Source organism: Chiloscyllium punctatum, chromosome 17 (genome assembly GCF_047496795.1).
Source record: "Chiloscyllium punctatum isolate Juve2018m chromosome 17, sChiPun1.3, whole genome shotgun sequence".
In the NCBI taxonomy this organism is placed as follows: Eukaryota; Metazoa; Chordata; class Chondrichthyes; order Orectolobiformes; family Hemiscylliidae; genus Chiloscyllium; species Chiloscyllium punctatum.
The window spans coordinates 57,779,968-57,799,286 of NC_092755.1; the positions used below are offsets into that span (position 1 = coordinate 57,779,968).

Consider the following 19,319-nt stretch of genomic DNA (forward strand, 5'->3'; position numbering starts at 1 on the left):
GCTGGGACACAGACAATATTTGGCAATGCTATGAAGATGGAAACAGGTGGACTTGGTTCTAGTGAGGCTATATGGTTGATCATGGTCAGATACGATACCAAGGCTGTGAACAGATTGATTTAAACTCAGACTGTTGCATGGGTATTGGATGGAACTAGTAGGCAGAGAATGGAGTTGAGAGTGGGGACTGAAGACAATAATTTGATCTTCCCAACATTTAATCCGAATGTACACATTCAGTTCTGGATTTTAGATTAGTAATCTGATAATTTAGTGATAATGAAAGAGTTGTGAGATGTCTTAGTGAGGTACAGCTGTATGGTATCGGGGACCATGTGAAAACAAATGCTGTGATATCAGTTTTTGTCATTGAAGAGCAGTATGTAGACAATAAAAAAGGATATTGCTAAATTTACACCCTTGGGTGACACCAGATATAATGCTGTGGGAGCAGGAGCAGAAGATGTATTTAAAGTGATTTGGAATGCTGATTTTTAATTCGGATGATAGATTATTGATTAGGATTATAGATTATTGATTTGGACGATTGGTTATTGATTAGGATTATAGATTATCAATTTGGATGATAGATGATTGATTCAGAATACAGATTTAATTCGGATTATTAATTCAGATTATAGATTAATTATATATATAAAATTATATGTAATTATATATATATATATATGATTATAGATTATTTATTAGGATGATAGATTGGATCAGATTATTGATGAGTGTTATTACTCCAGTCCGGATCCAGGGCCCTTCCTGCTCACTGTCTCCGAGGTCACAGCCTCTGGAGCCCGGCTCCTGCCTCATTCCCCTCGGCCCCGGGACAATGTGGAGCTTCACCAGGAGAGCCGCTCTCTCGGTGCCGCTGCCCCGGCGGCTGAGGCCGAGGCCGAGGCCGAGGCCGAGCCCGAGGCCGCGGAATACTCGGACGGCCGTTTGTGGGAGGCCGCCCGGGCCCAGCAGCGGGAGGCCTGAGGAAGCGGGCCCAGCCCCGGGCCGGACTAAGGTAAGGCCGGGGATGGAGCTCCGGGCGACCGCCTCCAGCCGCCAGTCACCCCCGGGGCTGGAGAGAGCCGAACCCGTTTACCCCCTGAACCCGGATCACCCCCCCCCTCACCCCCCCACCCGGATACCCACTGAACCCGGATCACCCCCCCCCCCAATCCGGATACCCCCCCGAATCCGGATCCCCCCTGAACCCGGATCACCCCCCCCCCTCCCCAATCCGGATACCCACTGAACCCGGATCACCCCCTTAATCCGGATCACCCCTTTAATCCGGATATCCCCCCGAATCCGGATCATCCCTGAACCTGGATCCCCCCTGAACCTGGATCACCCCCCCCCCCCCCCCCCCAATCCGGATACCCACTGAACCCGGATCACCCCCTTAATCCGGATCACCCCTTTAATCCGGATACCCCCCCGAATCCAGATCACCCCCTTAATTCAGATCACCCCTTTAATCCGGATACCCACTGAACCCGGATCACCCCTTAATCCGGATCACCCCTTTAATCCGGATCCCCCCTGAACCCGGATCACCCCCCCCCCCCCCCCCCCCCCCCGAATCCGGATCCCTCTCTTAATCCGGATCATCCCTGAACCTGGATTCCCCCCTGAACCCGGATCACCCCCCCCCCATCCGGATACCCACTGAACCCGGATCACCCCCTTAATCCGGATCACCCCTTTAATCCGGATCCCCCCTGAACCCGGATCACCCCCCCCCCCCCCCGAATCCGGATCCCTCTCTTAATCCGGATCATCCCTGAACCTGGATCCCCCCTGAACCTGGATCACCTCTTTAATCCGGATCACCCCCTTAATCCAGATGAGCAATCAATCAGTGATCTCTCCTTCTTCAACATCCCATAAAGTCTCACCATCACTATTGCGATGCTGCACTGTTTTATTCACCAGCCCATTGACCCTATATCTCTGCAACATTATTGGGTCACATTCTACCTGATCTGTAGGTCACATATAATGACTCCATTAAAACTCCACTCTAATTTCCTTGTCAGTTTTGAGGGTACAGGCACCTCTGCCCTCTTCTTCAACTGGTCAGTCATCATTCCTGAGGTTAGGCATTTGATAACCATTTAACTATCATTGGAACCAAAGTGCTCTGAGTTAGATTTCCATTCTTGATCTTTTTAGGTGCCTCAGAGTCCATCCTGGCAGCCTGTAGAGGTCCGTGAGTTTCCAGAGGTAAGGAAGCATTTCGGGAAACAGCCGAAAACTGTACTTGTTGGTAATTAAACCTCTAACTGAGAACCATCTAGACCTGGGAGGCCCTGTGTTTGACCCTGCTCTGTGCAGTGGTAGGATTGCTCATTGTCCCTGGGTGGGAAAAAAGGATCCATGGGTTCCTTAACTCTCCAGCAATCCCTTGATTGCATTGCAAGTGTGAGCAGACTTGAACTGAGCTTTTAAATCTAGGCACCTTAAATAAACGATTGAGACTTTACCCAGAAGGCTGCTTGGGTGTGAATGGACAGAGGAGCCTGTTGACTGTAGAAATGGTTAGGGAACTGGTGCTTTCAGGTGAGAAAGTGAGAAAATATAAAAGTTGGTGCATACAGTTGCAGTTTCTGTGTGCTGGATCATTTATTGAAGAGATAGAAAAGCTTAATTGTTTCCTATGCTATAGTTCAGGGACACAGTACCTGCACTGCTTCAACTTAACACAGGCCAGTGATAGACCCTGGTTCTCTGGCACAGTGGTTGCACAGTGCAGTGCTGGGCAGAGACTTATAATGATTTAATGTGACCCATATGTTTTCATGCCAACAAACTCCAGGTTACCATGGAGATGATTGACCATCTTGAACGATTGGCACTCGTTGATTTTCGGAATCAGGAGGGTATAGAAAGACTGGCAGATGCCATACAGTTTGCCAACCAGCTGCATGCTGTTGACACTGAGGGAGTGGAGCCCATGGATTCAGTGCTGGAGGACAGGTAATGGAATCTCTGTCTTACCTGATGGTAAATTACTTGGTAAATTAAGGAGAGCAAAAGAGACCAAAGGAGTTAGATTATTAGGGGAGGTGATGGTGTAGTTGTAGTGTCACTGCACAGGTCACTCAGAACTCCAGGCTTAATGTGTTGAGGACCTGAGTTTGAATCCCACCATGGCAGATGGTAAATTGATCAGTAATGGCAACTGTTTGATTGTTGTAAAAACAAAACCCACCTGATAGAATCGCTACAGTGTGGAAAACCTCGGCCCAGCAAGTTCACATCAACCCCCTCCGAAGAGTATCCCACCCAGGCCCATTCCCCTATTACTCTACATTTACCCCAGACTAATGCACCTAACCTACACATCCCTGACCACTACAGGCAATTTAGCATTGCCATTTGCACATCTTTGGATTGCAGGAGGAAACTGGAGCACCTGAAGGAAACCCATGCAGACACGGGGAGAATGTGCAAACTCCATACAGACAGTCACCTGAGGCTGGAAATAAACCCAGGTCCCTGGTGCTGTGAGGCATCAGTGCTAACCACTGAGCCATCTTGCTACCCAGGTTATTAATGTCCTTTTTAAGGAAGGAAATAAGTCTTTCTTATTGGGTCTGGCCGACATGTGACCCATGGCAATGTGATTGACTCTTAATTGTTCTCTGAGCAATTAGGTATGGACAATAATTGGTGACCTAACTAGTGACACGCACCTCCCAGAAATGCATTAAAAAAACAGTTGTACATCCGAGTGAAATATTTTATGTTGATAAATTTATAAAGTGCAGCAGATGTAAATTCTGAAATTTCCTCCTTTTAAAACAGTCCTTCAAACTTATTTATGTTGGTCACCTATCCATTAGTAATTTTGGTCCTGTGAAGCAGTTGGGATGTTTTGCTATGTTAAAAGTGCTATGTACATGAAAGTGTTTGTTGGCGTAGAAATTAGTGACCAGATAATCTATTGTAGTGATACTAACTGAATAACAACAATTTGTACTTGTATATAGCACCTTTAACCTCACAAAATTGATCAAGGTGTTTGACAGGCGAATCTATACATTAAAGTTTGGTTTGATTTATAATTGTCACTTGTACCTAGGTACAGTGAAAAGTTTTGTTTTGCATACAGTACAAGCAGATCATACAAAATGCATTCAGGTAATACAAAAGAGTGAGGAATACAATGAGAAGGCTACAGAGAAGATGCAAAGGGAACGAGATCAATGTTAAATTTATAATTTGAGAGGTCCATTCAGAAGTCTAATAACAGCAGGGAAAAAGTGGATCTTGAATCTATTCATATATGTTTCATATCTGCTGCTTGACAGAGGAAGATGGAAGAGAGTATAACTTGTGTGGGAGGGTTCTTTGATTATGTTGGTTGCTTTCCCAATGATCTTTGTGTCTTTGTTTGCTATGATCTGCCTGTGCTGCTCGCAAAACAAAGCTTTTCACTGTACTTAGATACATGTAACTACAATAAATCAAATCAAATCCTGAGGCAGTGGGAATTTAAGTTGGGTTCAGTGAATGGAAGGCTGGTTTACGTGAGGGCCTGGGCTGTGTTCACGATTCTCTGTGGTTTCTTGTGGCCTTGGGAAGAGCAGTTGTCATATCGAGCTGTGATAAATCCAGGTAGGGATGCTTTCTGTGGTGCATCCTGTAAAAAATTGGTAAGAGTCCTTGTAGACATGATGAAGTTTCTTAGCTTCCTGAAGAAGTAGAGGCATTGTTGTGGTTCTGTTTGCCGAGCTGGGAATTTGTGTTGCAGACGTTTCGTCCCCTGTCTAGGTGACATCCTCAGTGCCTGGGAGCCTCCTGTGAAGCGCTTCTGTGATCTTTCTCCGGCATTTGTAGTGGTCTGAATCTGCCGCTTCCTGTTGTCAGTTCCAGCTGTCCGCTGCAGTGGTCGGTATATTGGTCCAGGTCGATGTGCTTATTGATTGAATCTGTGGATGAGTGCCATGCCTCTAGGAATTCCCTGGCTGTTCTCTGTTTGGCTTGTCCTGTAATAGCATATTATTCTGACTCAATATACCGGCCACTGCAGCGGACAGCTGGAACTGACAACCGGAAGCGGCAGACTCAAACCACTACAAATGCCAGATGAAAGATCACAGAAGTGCTTCACAGGAGGCTTCCAAGCACTGAGGATGTCACCTAGACAGGGGACGAAACGTCTGCAACACAAATTCCCAGCTCGGCGAACAGAACCACAACAACGAGCACCCGAGCTACAAATCTTCTCACAAACTTTGAGTAGAGGCATTGTTGTGCTTTCTTGATCATTGCATCGATGTGGGTGGACCAGGACAGATTGTTGCTGCTCATCACTCCCAGGAACCTGATGCTGACAACCATCTCCACCCCAGCTCCATTGATGCAGACAAGGCCATGCTTTGTACTCGTCATGCTAACGTCCGCGGAGAGATTGTTATTTTTACGCCATGCCACTAAGCAGTCAATCTCTGTTGATGCTGTTAACTCAAGTTGACACTGAATCGCAAAAGCTGATATCACAGCAGTTGATCAAAATCTTGGCCAAGGGTTAGGTACATTTGTCAGGGGTGAATATAGGATAATAGGGTAGGGGAAAGGGTCTGGGTGGGTCACTCTTCAGAGGATCTATTGGGCCGAAGGGCCTGTTTCTACGGATTCTATAATTCTAAGTGGTAGGTCTTAAGGAGAATAGAGAGAGTGGACAAAATTCCAGAGATTAGGACTTTAGCTGCTAGGGGCACAGCCACAAATGATGGACCAGTTAAAACAAGCAATGCTCAAGAGGTCACGGTTATAGCACCACAGATATCGGTGATCTTTTATTGTCCTGTACTTTCCTGCTGTTTCACTCTTTGAACTTACTACTTCATAACTCTTTGTGTTTTTGTGAAAGGTGTTACTAATGTAGATAGCTTGATGGTGCAATATTTCACGGTCCCTGTACAGGTAGTGTGCTGTTTCAGATCTATTTCCTCATGAAATTGGGGGCACATAGGCAGAGGTTATGCCCACGATTGTATTACAGAATCCCCAAATTGTGGGATGCATTTGCATTTTTGCTCTGACAACATGAATTAGACAGAAAGAAACAGGTTCGCGAAAATAGGATTATCAATGATGTTCCAAAGATGTGGAGATGCCAGAGTTGAACTGGGGTGGACAAGGGTCAAAAGTCAAATGACACCAGATTATAGTCCAGCAGGTTTATTGAAAGCGCAAGTTTTTGGAGCTTAGCTCCTTCCTTAGGCATTGTATGATAGAGAGATATAAGACACGGTATTTATAAGCTAAAAGCTAACAACTTTAAAACAACTGCCCTTATTGAGTCTTTTAATAAGTTAGAAGGTAGACTGCTGATTAAAATACAAAATCTAGACTCCCTTCAAGTCTTTGTCTGTAGATAACTAAAGCTTTTATCAATGTACAAGAGGTGACATCTCAGGTTAGACAATTCAGTTTTGGTGTGAGGTCCTGCTTTGAATCTGTCTATATTTTAAACTGAAGTCCGGTTTTTTTGACTGAAGTGTATCTTACTTTGTGTGTATGTGAGAAAGAGAGAGAGAGAGAGATATGTGAGAGAGTGAGTGAGAGACAGAGATGTCCAGAGTGTTTTGAAAGAGATGCCAGAAACGTGTAATCAGAAAACCCATGATGTTCACTTTTGTTTCACTTTACTGAAAGAATACAGAATCGTAGAGTCCCTGCAGTATGGAAGCAGGCCATTTGGCCCATTGAGTCCACACTGACTCTCCAAAGAGCATCCCACCTTGACACACAACCCCACCCTATGCCTGTAACTCTGCATTTCCCATGGTTAATCCACCTAGCCTGCACATCCCTGAATACTACGGGCAATTTAACATGGCCAGTCCACCTAATCTGCACATCTTTGCCCTGTGGGAGGAGACCAGAGCACCAAGAGGAAACCCATGCAGACACGGAGAGAATGTGCAAACTCCACACAGACAGACACCCGAAGGTAAGATCAAACCCAAGTTCCTGTGCTGTAAGGCAGCAGTGCTAACCACTGAGCCACTGTGCCACCCCAATAACTTGACTAATAGCTTATTGAGTATCGGGAAATACATCCCATCAGAGCAATCTTTGTCTGTCAAAGAGTGCAGGGCAGTACAAGGTACCTTGTACTATTTATGAGTGAGTTCAGCAGCAGAGGTGCTCTCTCATTCATTCCAGGCACACTATCTCTCAGAAAACTTTTGGACAATTAAGACTAAATTGGAGAGAGTATTTTCTGTGGGAGAGATCCTGTCTGCTGACTATGAGAACGTTTGTATGCATTGTGCACCCAGGACTGTAGATATGAAGATTCTTAATCCCAAAGATTTTTCTTTGTTGCATTTAATTTGGGCAGATTGCTTGTATTTTACGTCCCTGAACCAGTGGGTAATGCAGACAATCAACCAATGGCATGTAGAATTTTAAGAAGTAAAATCCTGTAAATGTTAAGCAGGTCAATGACTTGAAACGTTTCTCCCTTTGCAGATGCTATCAAACCCGCTGGGAATTTAATCCTTTTCTGTTTTTATTTCAGATTCCTAGCATCTCTCAGGATTTGGCTTTTATTTCCCACAGTTGGGAATGTTTGAGATAGAAAAGGGAGTGTCCATGTGGGCGATGAGGGGACAGCTTAAAGGCCTGAGAACAGGGTGCCAGTGGAAGCTGCAAACATAGAGCAGAAGGGAACGGGAAATAGGCAGATGATCAAAACCCATGACGTTCACATTTGTTTCACTTTACTGAAAGAAAGTAGAATCGTAGAGCCCCCTACAGTGTGGAAGCAGACCTTTCGGCCCATTGAGTCCACACTGACCCTTCCAAAGAGCATCCCACCTAGACACTCACATTGTCACTTCGAGTCCAGAACCTCCCCAGTCAACAAGGACTGTGGACACGAGTGCTGGTGAGAGGCAGAAGCTCAACTAAACACATGGATTAAAGAGGTCCCAGTTTGGCATTTCTGCACCACTGGAATTTGCACTTTCACAATCCCTGAAGCTCTGAAATTGGACCTGCATAGTGTCATAGAGATGTGCATCACTGAAACGGACCCTTCAGTCCAACTCATCCACACCGACCAGATAGCCGAACCTAATCTAGTCCCACTTGCCAGCATTTGACCTATATCCCTCTTAAACCCTTCCTATTCATATACCCATCTATATGTCTCTTAAATGTTGTAATTGTCCCAGCCTCCACTACTTCCTCTGGCAGCTCATTCCATACACGTACCACCCTCTGCGTGAAAAAGTTGCCCCTTAGGTCTCCTTTATGACTTTCCCCTCTCACCCTGACCCTTTAGTTCTGGACTCCCCCACCCCAGGGAAAAGACTTTGTCTATTTATCTTATCCATGCTCCTCATGATTTTATAAATCTCTATAAGGTCACCCCTTAGCCTCTGAAACTCTGGGGAGAAAAGCCCCAGCCTATTCAACCTCTCCCTATAGCTCAAACCCTCCAACCCTGGTAACATCCTTGTAAATCTTTTCTGAACCCTATCAATTTCACAACATCCTTCCAATAGGAAGGAGACCAGAATTGCACGCAATATTCCAAACGTGGCCTAACCAATGTCCTGTACAGCTGCAACATGACATCCCAACTCAATACTTTGACCAATAAAGGAAAACATACCAAATGCCTTCTTCACTATCCTATCTACCTGTCTAATTTCAAGGAGCTATGAACCTACATTCCAAGGTCTCTTTGTTCACCAACACTCTCTAGGACCTTACCATTAACTGTATAAGTGCTGTTTTGATTTACTTTTCCAAAATTCACACCTCGCATTTATTTAAATTAAACTCCATCTGCCACTCCTCAGCCCATTGGCCCATCTGATCAAGATCCTGTTGTAAATTATAGTGACCTCCTTCGCTGTCCACTACATCTCCAATTTTGGTGTCATCTGCAAACTTACTAACTGTACCTCCTATGTTCACATCCAAATCATTGATATAAATGACGAAAAGTAGAGGACCCAGCAGCGATCCTTGTGGCACTCCACTGGTCACAGGCCTCCAGTCTGAAAAACAACCCTCCACCAACACCCTCTGTCTTCTACCTTTGAGCCAGTTCTGTATCCAAATGGCTAGTTCTCCCTGTGTTCCATGAGATCTAACCTTGCTAACCAGTCTCCCATGGGGAACCTTGTCAAACACCTTACTTAAGTCCAAATAGATCACATCTACTGCTCTGCCCTCATCAATCCTCTTCTTCAGAAAACTCAGTCAAGTTTGTGAGACATGATTTCCCACGCACAAAGCCATGTTGACTATCCCTAATCAGTCATTGCATTTCCAAATAATGTATATCTTGTCCCTCAGGATTCCCTCCAACAACTTGCCCTCACCAACATCAGGCTCACCGGTCTATAGTTCCCTGGCTTTTCCTTACCACCTTTCGTAAACAGTGGCACCTCACCTGTGACTATCGATGATACAAATATCTCAGCAAGAGGCCCAGCAATCACTTCTCTAGTTTCCCACAGAGTTCTCAGGTACACCTGATCGGGTCCTGGGGATTTATCTACCTTTATGCATTTCAAGACATCCAGCACTTCCTCTTCTGTAATATGGACATTTTTCAAGGTGTCACCATCTGTTTCCCTACATTCTATATTCTATATTTTCCATGCCCTTGGCAAGAATGCACATTCAGGAGACATAAATGGCAACAGTCAGGATACAGGAGGTTCATCGACAGGGTTGGTTAGGGAGGGGAGATGCCAGAGTGTTGGGCACAGGCAGATGCTGCAAATCAGTGGGTGAGAGGATGGGAGAAGCACCTCCAAAATGGTGCCAAATGGAGAACCCAGGATATGATGTTAAAACAAATATTGGAACGCTCAGTGAAATTATAGGCTCTATTAACTTACCAACATTGTTTTGCATGCAAGTCAGTTGGGGATTTACTATAATCTGTTCCTGTTCTTATGTTCTTGTGAAGTTGTCTTATCACTGATCTGAGAGATCTATAGACTGCTAGTATAGTACCTTTCAATTCAGTTCTCAAAACATTTCTATTTTATCACACAGGCCGTTGTACTTGCGTGAGGACACAGTCACGGAAGGTTACTGTGCAGAGGCAATCCTCAGCAATGCGAAGCAAGTTGTCGAGGAATACTTTATAGCACCTCCAGGCAAGTTCAATCAGCTTTACCATCTTTGGTGCTTTCAAACTCATCAGGTGGTATTCTCTCCAGGTTTGGCCAGAAGGTGTCAGAACTATAATTGACATTGCAAACTGGCTCTAATACAAAGCCCTCATTATCACTGAAGTCAGCGTTTTTTCTGTCCTGACCTGCTATTCCTTGCTTACCTACCCCATTCACATGTCTCTCTTTTTCTTTCTCTCTCTCTGGGTTCCATCTCCACCTATCTACTCCCCTCCCCCAATTTCCTCTTCAGCGTAAATACCTCTTTTTCGAGCTGCCAGCAGTTCTGATAAAGAGTTACCAGACTCTGAAATGTTAACTGCGCTTTCTTTCCACAACAGATGCTGCTAGACCTGCCAGGTTTCTCCAGCAATCTCTGTTTTTGTTGTAGGTCAGCTGCCTGACATTCATTCTCGTTTATTGACTATCTTTCTCATTAGTCATTTAGTTTTTCAAATGCCTCTTTGAGATTATTGGTCAAGCACCTACTGTTGTAAACACAGCAGGTGTTGGAAAAACTCAGCAGGTCTGGCAGCATCTGCGGGGGAAGAGAGTCAACATTTGGATTAATTATGACTTCTTAGGAACTGAAGAGAGGTTGAAATGAGATGGGTTTGTGATGTTGATAAATGAGGGAGCATCAGCCAGAACAAAAGGTCAGGGATATTTTAGAGGCAAAAGAGATTAAATAACGGTGATATTGTGCCAAAAAAAAAAACGAAGAGTAGTAGAAGACAGCTTTGGTCCTGAGAAAGTCGACGGCAGAATAAAGGACAGCTTTGTCTAAAAACAGAAACACATGATAAGAAGACTGGCATAGATTTCCCACTGGCCAGACAGTCTTTACTCCAGTGTAAGTGGGAGGTGTGAATGCGGACCCTGCAGAATCCCCATTGTACACACTCTGAAACTGACTGTTCCTCTGGGCAGTTCCTCCATTCTTGGCAACTGCTGAAAGTCCTCCGTAAAAATCCGAGACTCTGGATGGTTCCAATGAAATTAAGTAAAATAATTATTCTGGAAAAGTTAGAAATTAGATACCTAGTCAAACTCCTAAGTACTGACCCCATAGTTAGCTCACACACCCCAAACTACTCCACTGTCATGAACAGTTACACAGCCCAGATCCTGACCCTAACACACATCCCAGGGACTGACATAAGCACTCCCCACAACAACATGACACCCCTCTCTCCCCAGGACCTGGAAGCACACCTTCCCCTACCCCCTGACACCTGACACACCCTAGCCCTTGTATCCAACACCTTCCCTCCATCTCCATTAAGATCTGAACCCTGCCCGGTCAGTGGACCTGATACCCTCACCCTGAGTTCCATCATCCCAGCAAGGGACCAGACCTAACCAATGCCACTGCTTTCAGATCTGACTTGCACCACCCACCATCGGACCCTATCATCCTTTCCCTCCCCCACTGGACTGGACACGATCCCCACCCCCCACCCCAATCTGGATTTCCATCCGACCTGATTTCTCCAGCCTACCCTGATCTTTTGCAAACACTCACCTGCCCCACTTCCCACCTGACTCTCTACCCCTCCCAGTTGGCACCCTACTTACCTGACACTATATCCACCTGGCTGTCTGTCCCTTCGCCAGTTGGCACCCTACCCACCTGGCACCTACCTCTCCACCCATCTGGCACTCCACCCTCCCAGCAGTTCTGTCACAAGAAAGAACTGTCATAGTCTCTATCTTTGTTAGGTCGGTCCTGAGCACATTATCCTCTCAGAAAAGCAAAACTCCCTTCTTTTATATAAAAAAAAGGGCTGGAGTGGGAATTTGCATGAGATTGCCTGTCCCCAGAAAGTCCACCCCACAGACTGACACTTGGCAAAGGAATCAAATTGAAATGGTGGCCAGCATGCACAGTGTGTTGATAACGTGAGCCATGATACCAAACATGTCGGAAACTGGGAAGAAATAGAGAGCCAAGTGAGTATAGTGTCAGGTAGGTCATGCTGACTTGACATAGTCCATAAACCAGGATAACACCTACCATAAGGTGTTTTATGTGACAGTTGAGCGTGGGAGTCATGATGTTGTTTCTTTCCCCTAAGCCTGTATGCTGTAGCTGCAACTCATTGTAACTGAGTGATTGAAACTGATTAGCAGAAATAGCCATTTAACCGATTGTGAAGTTGTTTCTCTAGTGAAATTGTGGTTGAACTGACCCCAACTCCCTGCACCTTTGCCCTACACTCCTTTAATATCTTTCATTAAGAAAATCAGTTTCAGTTGCAAAACGAATAACTGGTCTAGTATCAGTTATAGAAGAGAGTTTTGAACTTTATAGTGCTTTGTGTATAGAATTATTTCCTCATCTCTGTCTTGAATAGTTCAGTTCGTACTTTTTCAGCTATGCCTTAAGGACCTCAGCTCAATCAATAGAAATAGTTTCTGTCTGTTTATACTATCCATTCCCTTTGATATCTTGAAAATGTTAATCAACTCACTCTTCAACCTTAACAGTCCCAGTGAGCACACACTCTTGGTTTGTGGAATCTCTCTTCATAGTTTAACTCTTGAATCTGGGAATGTTTCTTGTTCCTGCTTTTGGGAGCATTTAGGACCAGAATAAGTAGCCACCCATTTAAGACAGAGATGAGGAGGAAATTCTTCTGAGAATGGTGCATCAGTGAAATTCTTTACTATGGGGGGGGGGGGGGGGGGGGGTGCTGTATTCAGGACTGAGATATAGAGATTCTTAATCAGTGAGGGAGTTACAGGTTATGGTGAAAAGACAGGGAAATTAAGGGTTATCTGAAAAGTCATGATCTCACTGAAGGGCAGCCTCCATGGCCAACTCCTTCTCCCATGTCTTATAAACTTTAACTTTCAGCCAGAAGTGCCGAGTAGATGATTCATCTTGACCTCTTCCTGTTGGTCCTCAGGATCACATGCCAGTCTTCAGCCAAATTGCTTCACTTTACGGGTACCAAGAAACCACTGAAGGCTCTGGATATTACAGAGACTCTGACAACTACCTGACAATAGTACTGATGAGCTGTGTGCCCAAATTAGCCATATCCCTAGTCAAGTTGTTCCAGATACAGTCCTGGCATTTTCCCAACAATGTGGAAGATTATCTAGGTATCTCAAATCTACAAAAAGCTGGAAAAATCCAATTGGCCAGATTCCTCTTCCCCCCCCCCCCCCCCCCCCCCCCCCGTTCGTTATCATTAAAGGGATGGAAGGGACTGTTGGCAGTGCAATCAGACAGCACTCGCTCAGCAATAACCAGCTCAGTTTGGGCTCCGCCAGGGCCACTCAGCTCCTGATCCCATTGCAACCTTTGTTCAAACATTGAAGAAAAGGCTGAACTCCAGAGAAGTGACGATGATCTCTCTTGACATCAAGGCAGCATGGACCAATTGTGGCATTAAGGAGCTCTAGTAAAACTGGAGTCAATGGAAATCTCTCCACTGGCTGGAGTCATGCCTGACACAAAGAAAGATGTTTGGAGGCCAGCCATCTCAGTGCCAGATGTCTCTGCAGGAGTATGTGGGACTTGAACCAAAGCCTTCTGGCTCAGAGATATGGACATTACCACAATATCACAAGATTTTGGGTTTTTAGAAAGCTCCTATCCCAGCGTTAGCAATTGTCAATGTACCAATTTTATAAATGGATTGAAATCAGGCCTCTTCCATGATCTGTGTGGTTGATATTTTCAGACAACCTATTCAGAGATGTTGTGACACACATCTGCAGTAGGTGGGATTTGAACCTGGGCCTATGCAATTACATAGAAACGCTATTACTGTGCCACAAAAGCCCTCTGTTCCTCAGGAATCTCTCCTAGGCTCGGACATCCCCAACTATACCATCAATGACCATTCCTCCATCCTAAGGTCACTCTTACTTTGCTTCATCATTTAGGTGGGTCTCTGACCCTGATTCAGTATTAATTAATTTATTTGACATGTCTAGCATGTTAACCTCCTCTTCTAATTTAACTCACATACAAAATGATTATTCAGCATGTGTGTCATGTCCTAATTTCCATTGATAATGGCACTGTTACCTGGTTTAAAGAGGCGTACTTTCCACCTGATCACTCCTTCTTTCTAAAGTGTCCATTTTGCTATCCCTCAGAGCTCCTTTTCTAGCTCCCTATTCTGTTTTGTCACTAGTGATGCACTTTGTCTACTTCCTATTCACCAGGATTAGTGTTTTTTTTTCTGCATTTTTATTTGCTTTCTTATATGTTTTATGTTGTCCTTTACATCTTTAATGGTCCACGGTTGTCTCTTCTGATGAATCAATGTCTTATTCCTTAGGGGTATAGAACTGGTCCTGTATCACAAAAATATACTTTATTCATACAATTTGAAAAAGCACATGATGAAACATTTTGAAAATTATACAGTGCGATAGAATTCATCTTGTCTACATTCAGCATGTTACACTTTGAGGTGCCTCAATATCATTTTAATACTTTTAAAATTTGCAATATACATTTCACATCAGGATACAGTCCAAGGACTAAACATTTCAAATTGAAAATTCAGAAGGAGCAATAGGCTTTAACTTTGCTACTTACAGCATATTCAACTCTGAGGTGCTGCAATACAATTCCAATATTTTTGATGTTTATAATTTATATACTTGTCAGGCATATAGCTCACGGGGTTCAATAGAGTTTCCAATTCCTTGGTGTATTATGGCTGGAAGGCCTTACACAGTAACCTTTCTCTATTGTGCACCAGCTCTAAGCTTCCATGTATCCCTCAACATGGACTCCTCTTGCTGATCTTCTGTCATCATTGATAGATACCCATTGGTACATTTGTCCAGTTTACTGTGATCGCTCTGTTTCTCATCCTTTTGAAATCAGCCTTCTCTTAATCTAGAATTGTTGGTAATTGTTTTGCATTTCTCCTTTGCAAAATAACCCGTTTATTCAACTACATTATAATTGCCATTAGATAAATGTGTTCCTGTACAGTTAGACTGTTAATTAAATCATTATACATTACCATTTCTAATATCATCTCTTGTTGGCTCCTGGACATATTGTTAAATTAGCTCAGGTACACTCATAAAATTCACCTTTCTGACATCTTATGAAATTTATATAAAAGTCAAAATATCTTACTAAAAACACTGATCCTACAACTGCCTAATCTCTGTATTTACACAACCTACTGCTTCATATCTGCTATAGGAACTGCCAGACAATTCTCACGACAGTCTTTATTCATTTGTAATTCTTTGTTCTAGCCATAAAGTCTCCAATGTCTACTGACCTTTCATTGTCACCTCTCATCATTGAGATGATTTCATCCTTAATAAACACCACCAACGTCAAATCCTCCAAATGTGTGACTGCAGTTTATCCGATTTATTTATGAAAACTTCATCCTTGTGACCACTTTATTTTTCCTGTCCATCAGGAATTATTAGCCTAGCCCAGTAATTTCTTGCTAACCCAGTACTTAAAATGAAATCTCTCACTTCCAATCACTTGGCTACATATTCACCTCCCTGATCTGTTTCTCCCCCTGCCAGTTTGCTCATAGCTCAGTTATGAACCTTGAGGTCATGATCTTTAGTTCATTAGCTCTTTCCAAAAGTACCTATAATCTACTTTTCTCTAAATTCGTTATAAGATAGCTCATGGATCCTCCTCCTTCAATATCCTTTTCAATCTGGTTTGAGATATCCCTGATGTGGAACTAGACCGATGACTTACCATGCAGATTTCTGAATGAAAGGTTTATGCCCGAAATGTCGACACTCTTGCTCCTCGGATGTTGCCTGACCTGCTATGCTTTTTCCAGCGCCACACTTTTCGACTCTGACTCTCCAGATCTTTGAGTTCTGCCCACTAAGAATGATATCTTTCTGTCTGATTACTGCATTACCCAACAATCACCACATTATGCCTCTCCCCTATCCTTTTCCAATGTGCTGTAATTAGTAGATTGGATATCCTTCCACAGTCTTTATCCTTATTGTAACAGGTAGCAACAACATCGGACCTGTTGAATAGTAACTGCTTGTATTTCTCCCTTTTCATTGTATGCTGAGGAGTCTGTAATTCACAGTCCAGCTTAATGACTCTGCAATTGAGGGATTCAAGATGAGAGACTAGTTGCGTGCTTGCTTGGTAAAGTCTCACTAAAGTGTCAGTCAGGAGCAGGCACTTCAGGAACTCCAGCCTGCTGTGCCATTCAATAATATCTTGGCTGATCTGATTGGACAATGAGATTGAGATTACAAGTTGTTATATTGCATTAGTGAAACACAATAGCATTGCCATATTTCAACCTAAATTTTTTGTAACTACTTTTAATTGAATTCCTTTCTATTCACACCTGGACAAAAGAAAGTAAATACTGCATGCTTTTAGCTTACACACAACCAGCATGTGTTGAGAACTAAAAGGCTGCACTTCCTTCCTCCTCTGCACCAAATTCTCATGCTCAACAAACTCCTGACTTTTACATTCTTTTTGTGACCACTCAGAATCAGCAACTACTGCTGAGTTTATACATGTTTTTTGAGAGTCACACCCAGATTACAAATAGGGAATCCGATTCCTGCATGCAGTGATCAGCACCTATCAAAGAAACCACTTAGTCGTTGGGCAGTTTGTTAATAAGATCAGTCTTTAAAGTTATGAGTTTAATTTCAAAACTCTTAAATACCAGAGGAATCTTATTCATTAAATCCATGACTTTTGCCTGGCAGTAATGTGTTACTTTCTTCATGACCACTCTGAGCAGGTAACTTTACCTTTGAACTAATGGGGAAGGTGGTAGAGGGTATGGAACGAAATTTTTATATGTTATGTGGAAGATTATAGTCAAGACTAGAATTGAAATTACCTTTTTAATCTTTCCAGCAGTCACAGATGCAGTTTAGCTAATGTTAAAACTAGTGCTTTCCTTGTGTTTTTCAGTGCTTGAAGGTGTTTAACTTCTTCTTTGACTTTGTGCTTAAATGCATTGTAATTTTAAAAATACTACTGTTGTGGTTGGTAGTCTGGAGTTTATTGATATGTTCATCAATATGAGTGATACTTTCATGTAGCAATCTGACACTTCCATTTCAGTCACACTGTACCAGCATCTGGAATTGCAGCATCATCGTGTTTTTAAGATAGCACTAACTTGAGTGGTTTCAAGTGTTTTGTTTATTTAAACTATAACAGACATGCACTTGGAAACCAAAATACTAAACACAACTAATGAGATGTTTTCTGGTCCCTTGTCTGAGGTGATTTTATGCATGGGAAACAACTCCGAACCAAAGAGTTAAGTTGTACTGCTTTCCTCAATGCTGTCACTGCAGTGAATAGTGAAGGTTGAAAGCTGATGTCAACCCATTGTTATTCATTTTTCCATCATAGAATGGGCAAAAGACCAAACATTTATCAGCATGGCCTGCGATTTTTCTTTAACCATAGTTCTTTTAACTTCTTTACACGGAGTGATTTTTAATATAGGCTTCCCACTTCTTGCTATGGTTTGAGATAAATAAGACTTAACTTGTTCTTTGACCCGAAATATCACATTTAATGGCTATCTTGGTAGAAATTCAAAGTGTGGCAAATGAAAGTTGGGTTTGGAAATAAAGTTAGTTGTCAATGTGAGGTTCTAAAATTGAACACATTTTTTCCATCTTCGGACGTCACAGGAAAGGGGGAAGCTCTTCGTTACAACAGTATAACTGCACTGATTTCTTGACATACCTAATACAGTCCTCAAAGTAGGCCTGAATAGTGTTCCCTCTTTGCCTGGCACAGGATGACCGAGGCTGATTGGAAGTCTCTTACTGTTATTTGAGCTCAGTTAACTGGGCACTGAATTAGATCAAACCCCAACATTCTGGTCTGTATAGCTTAAGCTAATTGTCAGTTGTGCCCCACAACTATCTCAACAACTAAAAATGACAGTCAGGCTGAAGGGTGGGTTTGATTTATGCAGAGGCTCAGAACCAGTCAAGCATTCTCAATGGCAGCATCTAATTTTAAATGGGTTGAGTTTATTTGCAGGTATCACTCTAAACACAAGATCAAGAGGGAACCTCTCATGGTACAAATGCCCATATTTGCTGCCAAGGGTTCCATTTGCATAAGTTTCATGCCTGTGATTTCTGCCTATGCAGGGCAAAACCGAAATGGTCCAGGAAAAATTAATTAAGCACCTGCAATGTCATTCTATTTTCCAAGGATGGTTTGTAACGCAGTGCCTGGAGGTGATGAAAGTAATAACTTCCAAACAAAAATAATTTTCCCAATTATCTGTTTTTTTTACATTGACTTAAGATTATATTTTGCCCAATATATTAAAAAAAGTCTTTTTATTTTAGGGAATATTCCACTGCCAAAGAAAGAAGAGAGAGACAGCTTCCTTCAGCATTCTAACCGGTGACTACGACAAAGGAAATGTTGGAATTAACAATTTCAAAATGGACGTTCTTGGTGAGGAATTCCACTTTCTTGCAGACCACTTGACTACACTGAACATACGGTGAAGATTCAAGCACACCAGATTTGTCAACTGAAGCAGTTTTTCATATCAAATGGCAGTACCAAAGATGTGAAATTCAGTGATGTGTAGATTTTTTCTCTATCAACTTGGATTGTTGTTTTTGATTTATTAAATTTAAAATTGAACAGAAAAACATTGTCGTTTATTTGAATACTGAAATAAAGGTGCATTCTCACCTCTGAAACAGAAAGATATGGTTTTGCCTTCTATTTCAGGAACCTGTGCATAATGTAGGGTGTTTTTTCATGTGAAGTATTAAGGGAATACCGCATTCTTGGAAATGCCACCTTTCAGGTGAGAAATTAAGGCAGTTGGACAAGTGTGGTTTAATCTCATACAAATTACTGCTTTTTGTTGGTGCTCCTTGCCCCACTATTTAAACACTTAATCTCAACTGAGACTTAAGTCTCTGGAATGGGGTGATCAACTGTTCTGCACAAGGCCTCATACTACAGGTATCACTGAACTAAGGCTGACACTGCCTCTTAATAAGCAAGCAGTTTCATAACTTAACTTAAATTTGGAACAACTTGTTTTTAAATTTTCATTGAGAAATCCTAAGTTAATATCCAATTTAACATTTTCTTCATTGTTCATTTCTTTCATAAAGTCTTATCATTGATAATTTGAA

At 42.8% G+C, this 19,319-nt stretch overlaps 1 protein-coding gene across 2 annotated transcripts; it reads left to right on the forward strand.

Annotated features, from left to right (window-relative positions):
• The first annotated feature begins 694 nt into the window (after positions 1–694).
• On the forward strand, positions 695–18,841 carry LOC140487869 (glutamyl-tRNA(Gln) amidotransferase subunit C, mitochondrial-like). 2 transcript variants are annotated; one of them, XM_072587234.1, is made up of 6 exons: positions 695–1,021; positions 2,179–2,229; positions 2,822–2,982; positions 6,819–6,970; positions 10,048–10,151; positions 18,507–18,841. In XM_072587234.1, the coding sequence occupies exons 1-5, from the start codon at positions 710–712 to the stop codon at positions 10,140–10,142; spliced, it is 771 nt and encodes a 256-aa protein (XP_072443335.1). In that variant the 5' UTR covers positions 695–709; the 3' UTR covers positions 10,143–10,151; positions 18,507–18,841. The 2 variants fall into 2 exon arrangements, with proteins under 2 accessions (XP_072443335.1, XP_072443336.1); XM_072587235.1 differs by lacking the exon at positions 6,819–6,970 and having other exon boundaries at positions 18,507–18,838.
• Positions 18,842–19,319: the final 478 nt, after the last annotated feature.

Excerpts from the sequence above, each read along its gene's own strand:
- LOC140487869 (XM_072587234.1), top strand. The coding sequence starts at position 710 with ATGATAGATTGGATCAGATTATTGATGAGTGTTATTACTCCAGTCCGG. Across the intron at positions 1,022-2,178 it reads CAGCCCCGGGCCGGACTAAG|GTGCCTCAGAGTCCATCCTG; the intron begins GTAAGGCCGGGG and ends TGATCTTTTTAG. Across the intron at positions 2,230-2,821 it reads AGGTCCGTGAGTTTCCAGAG|GTTACCATGGAGATGATTGA; the intron begins GTAAGGAAGCAT and ends AACAAACTCCAG.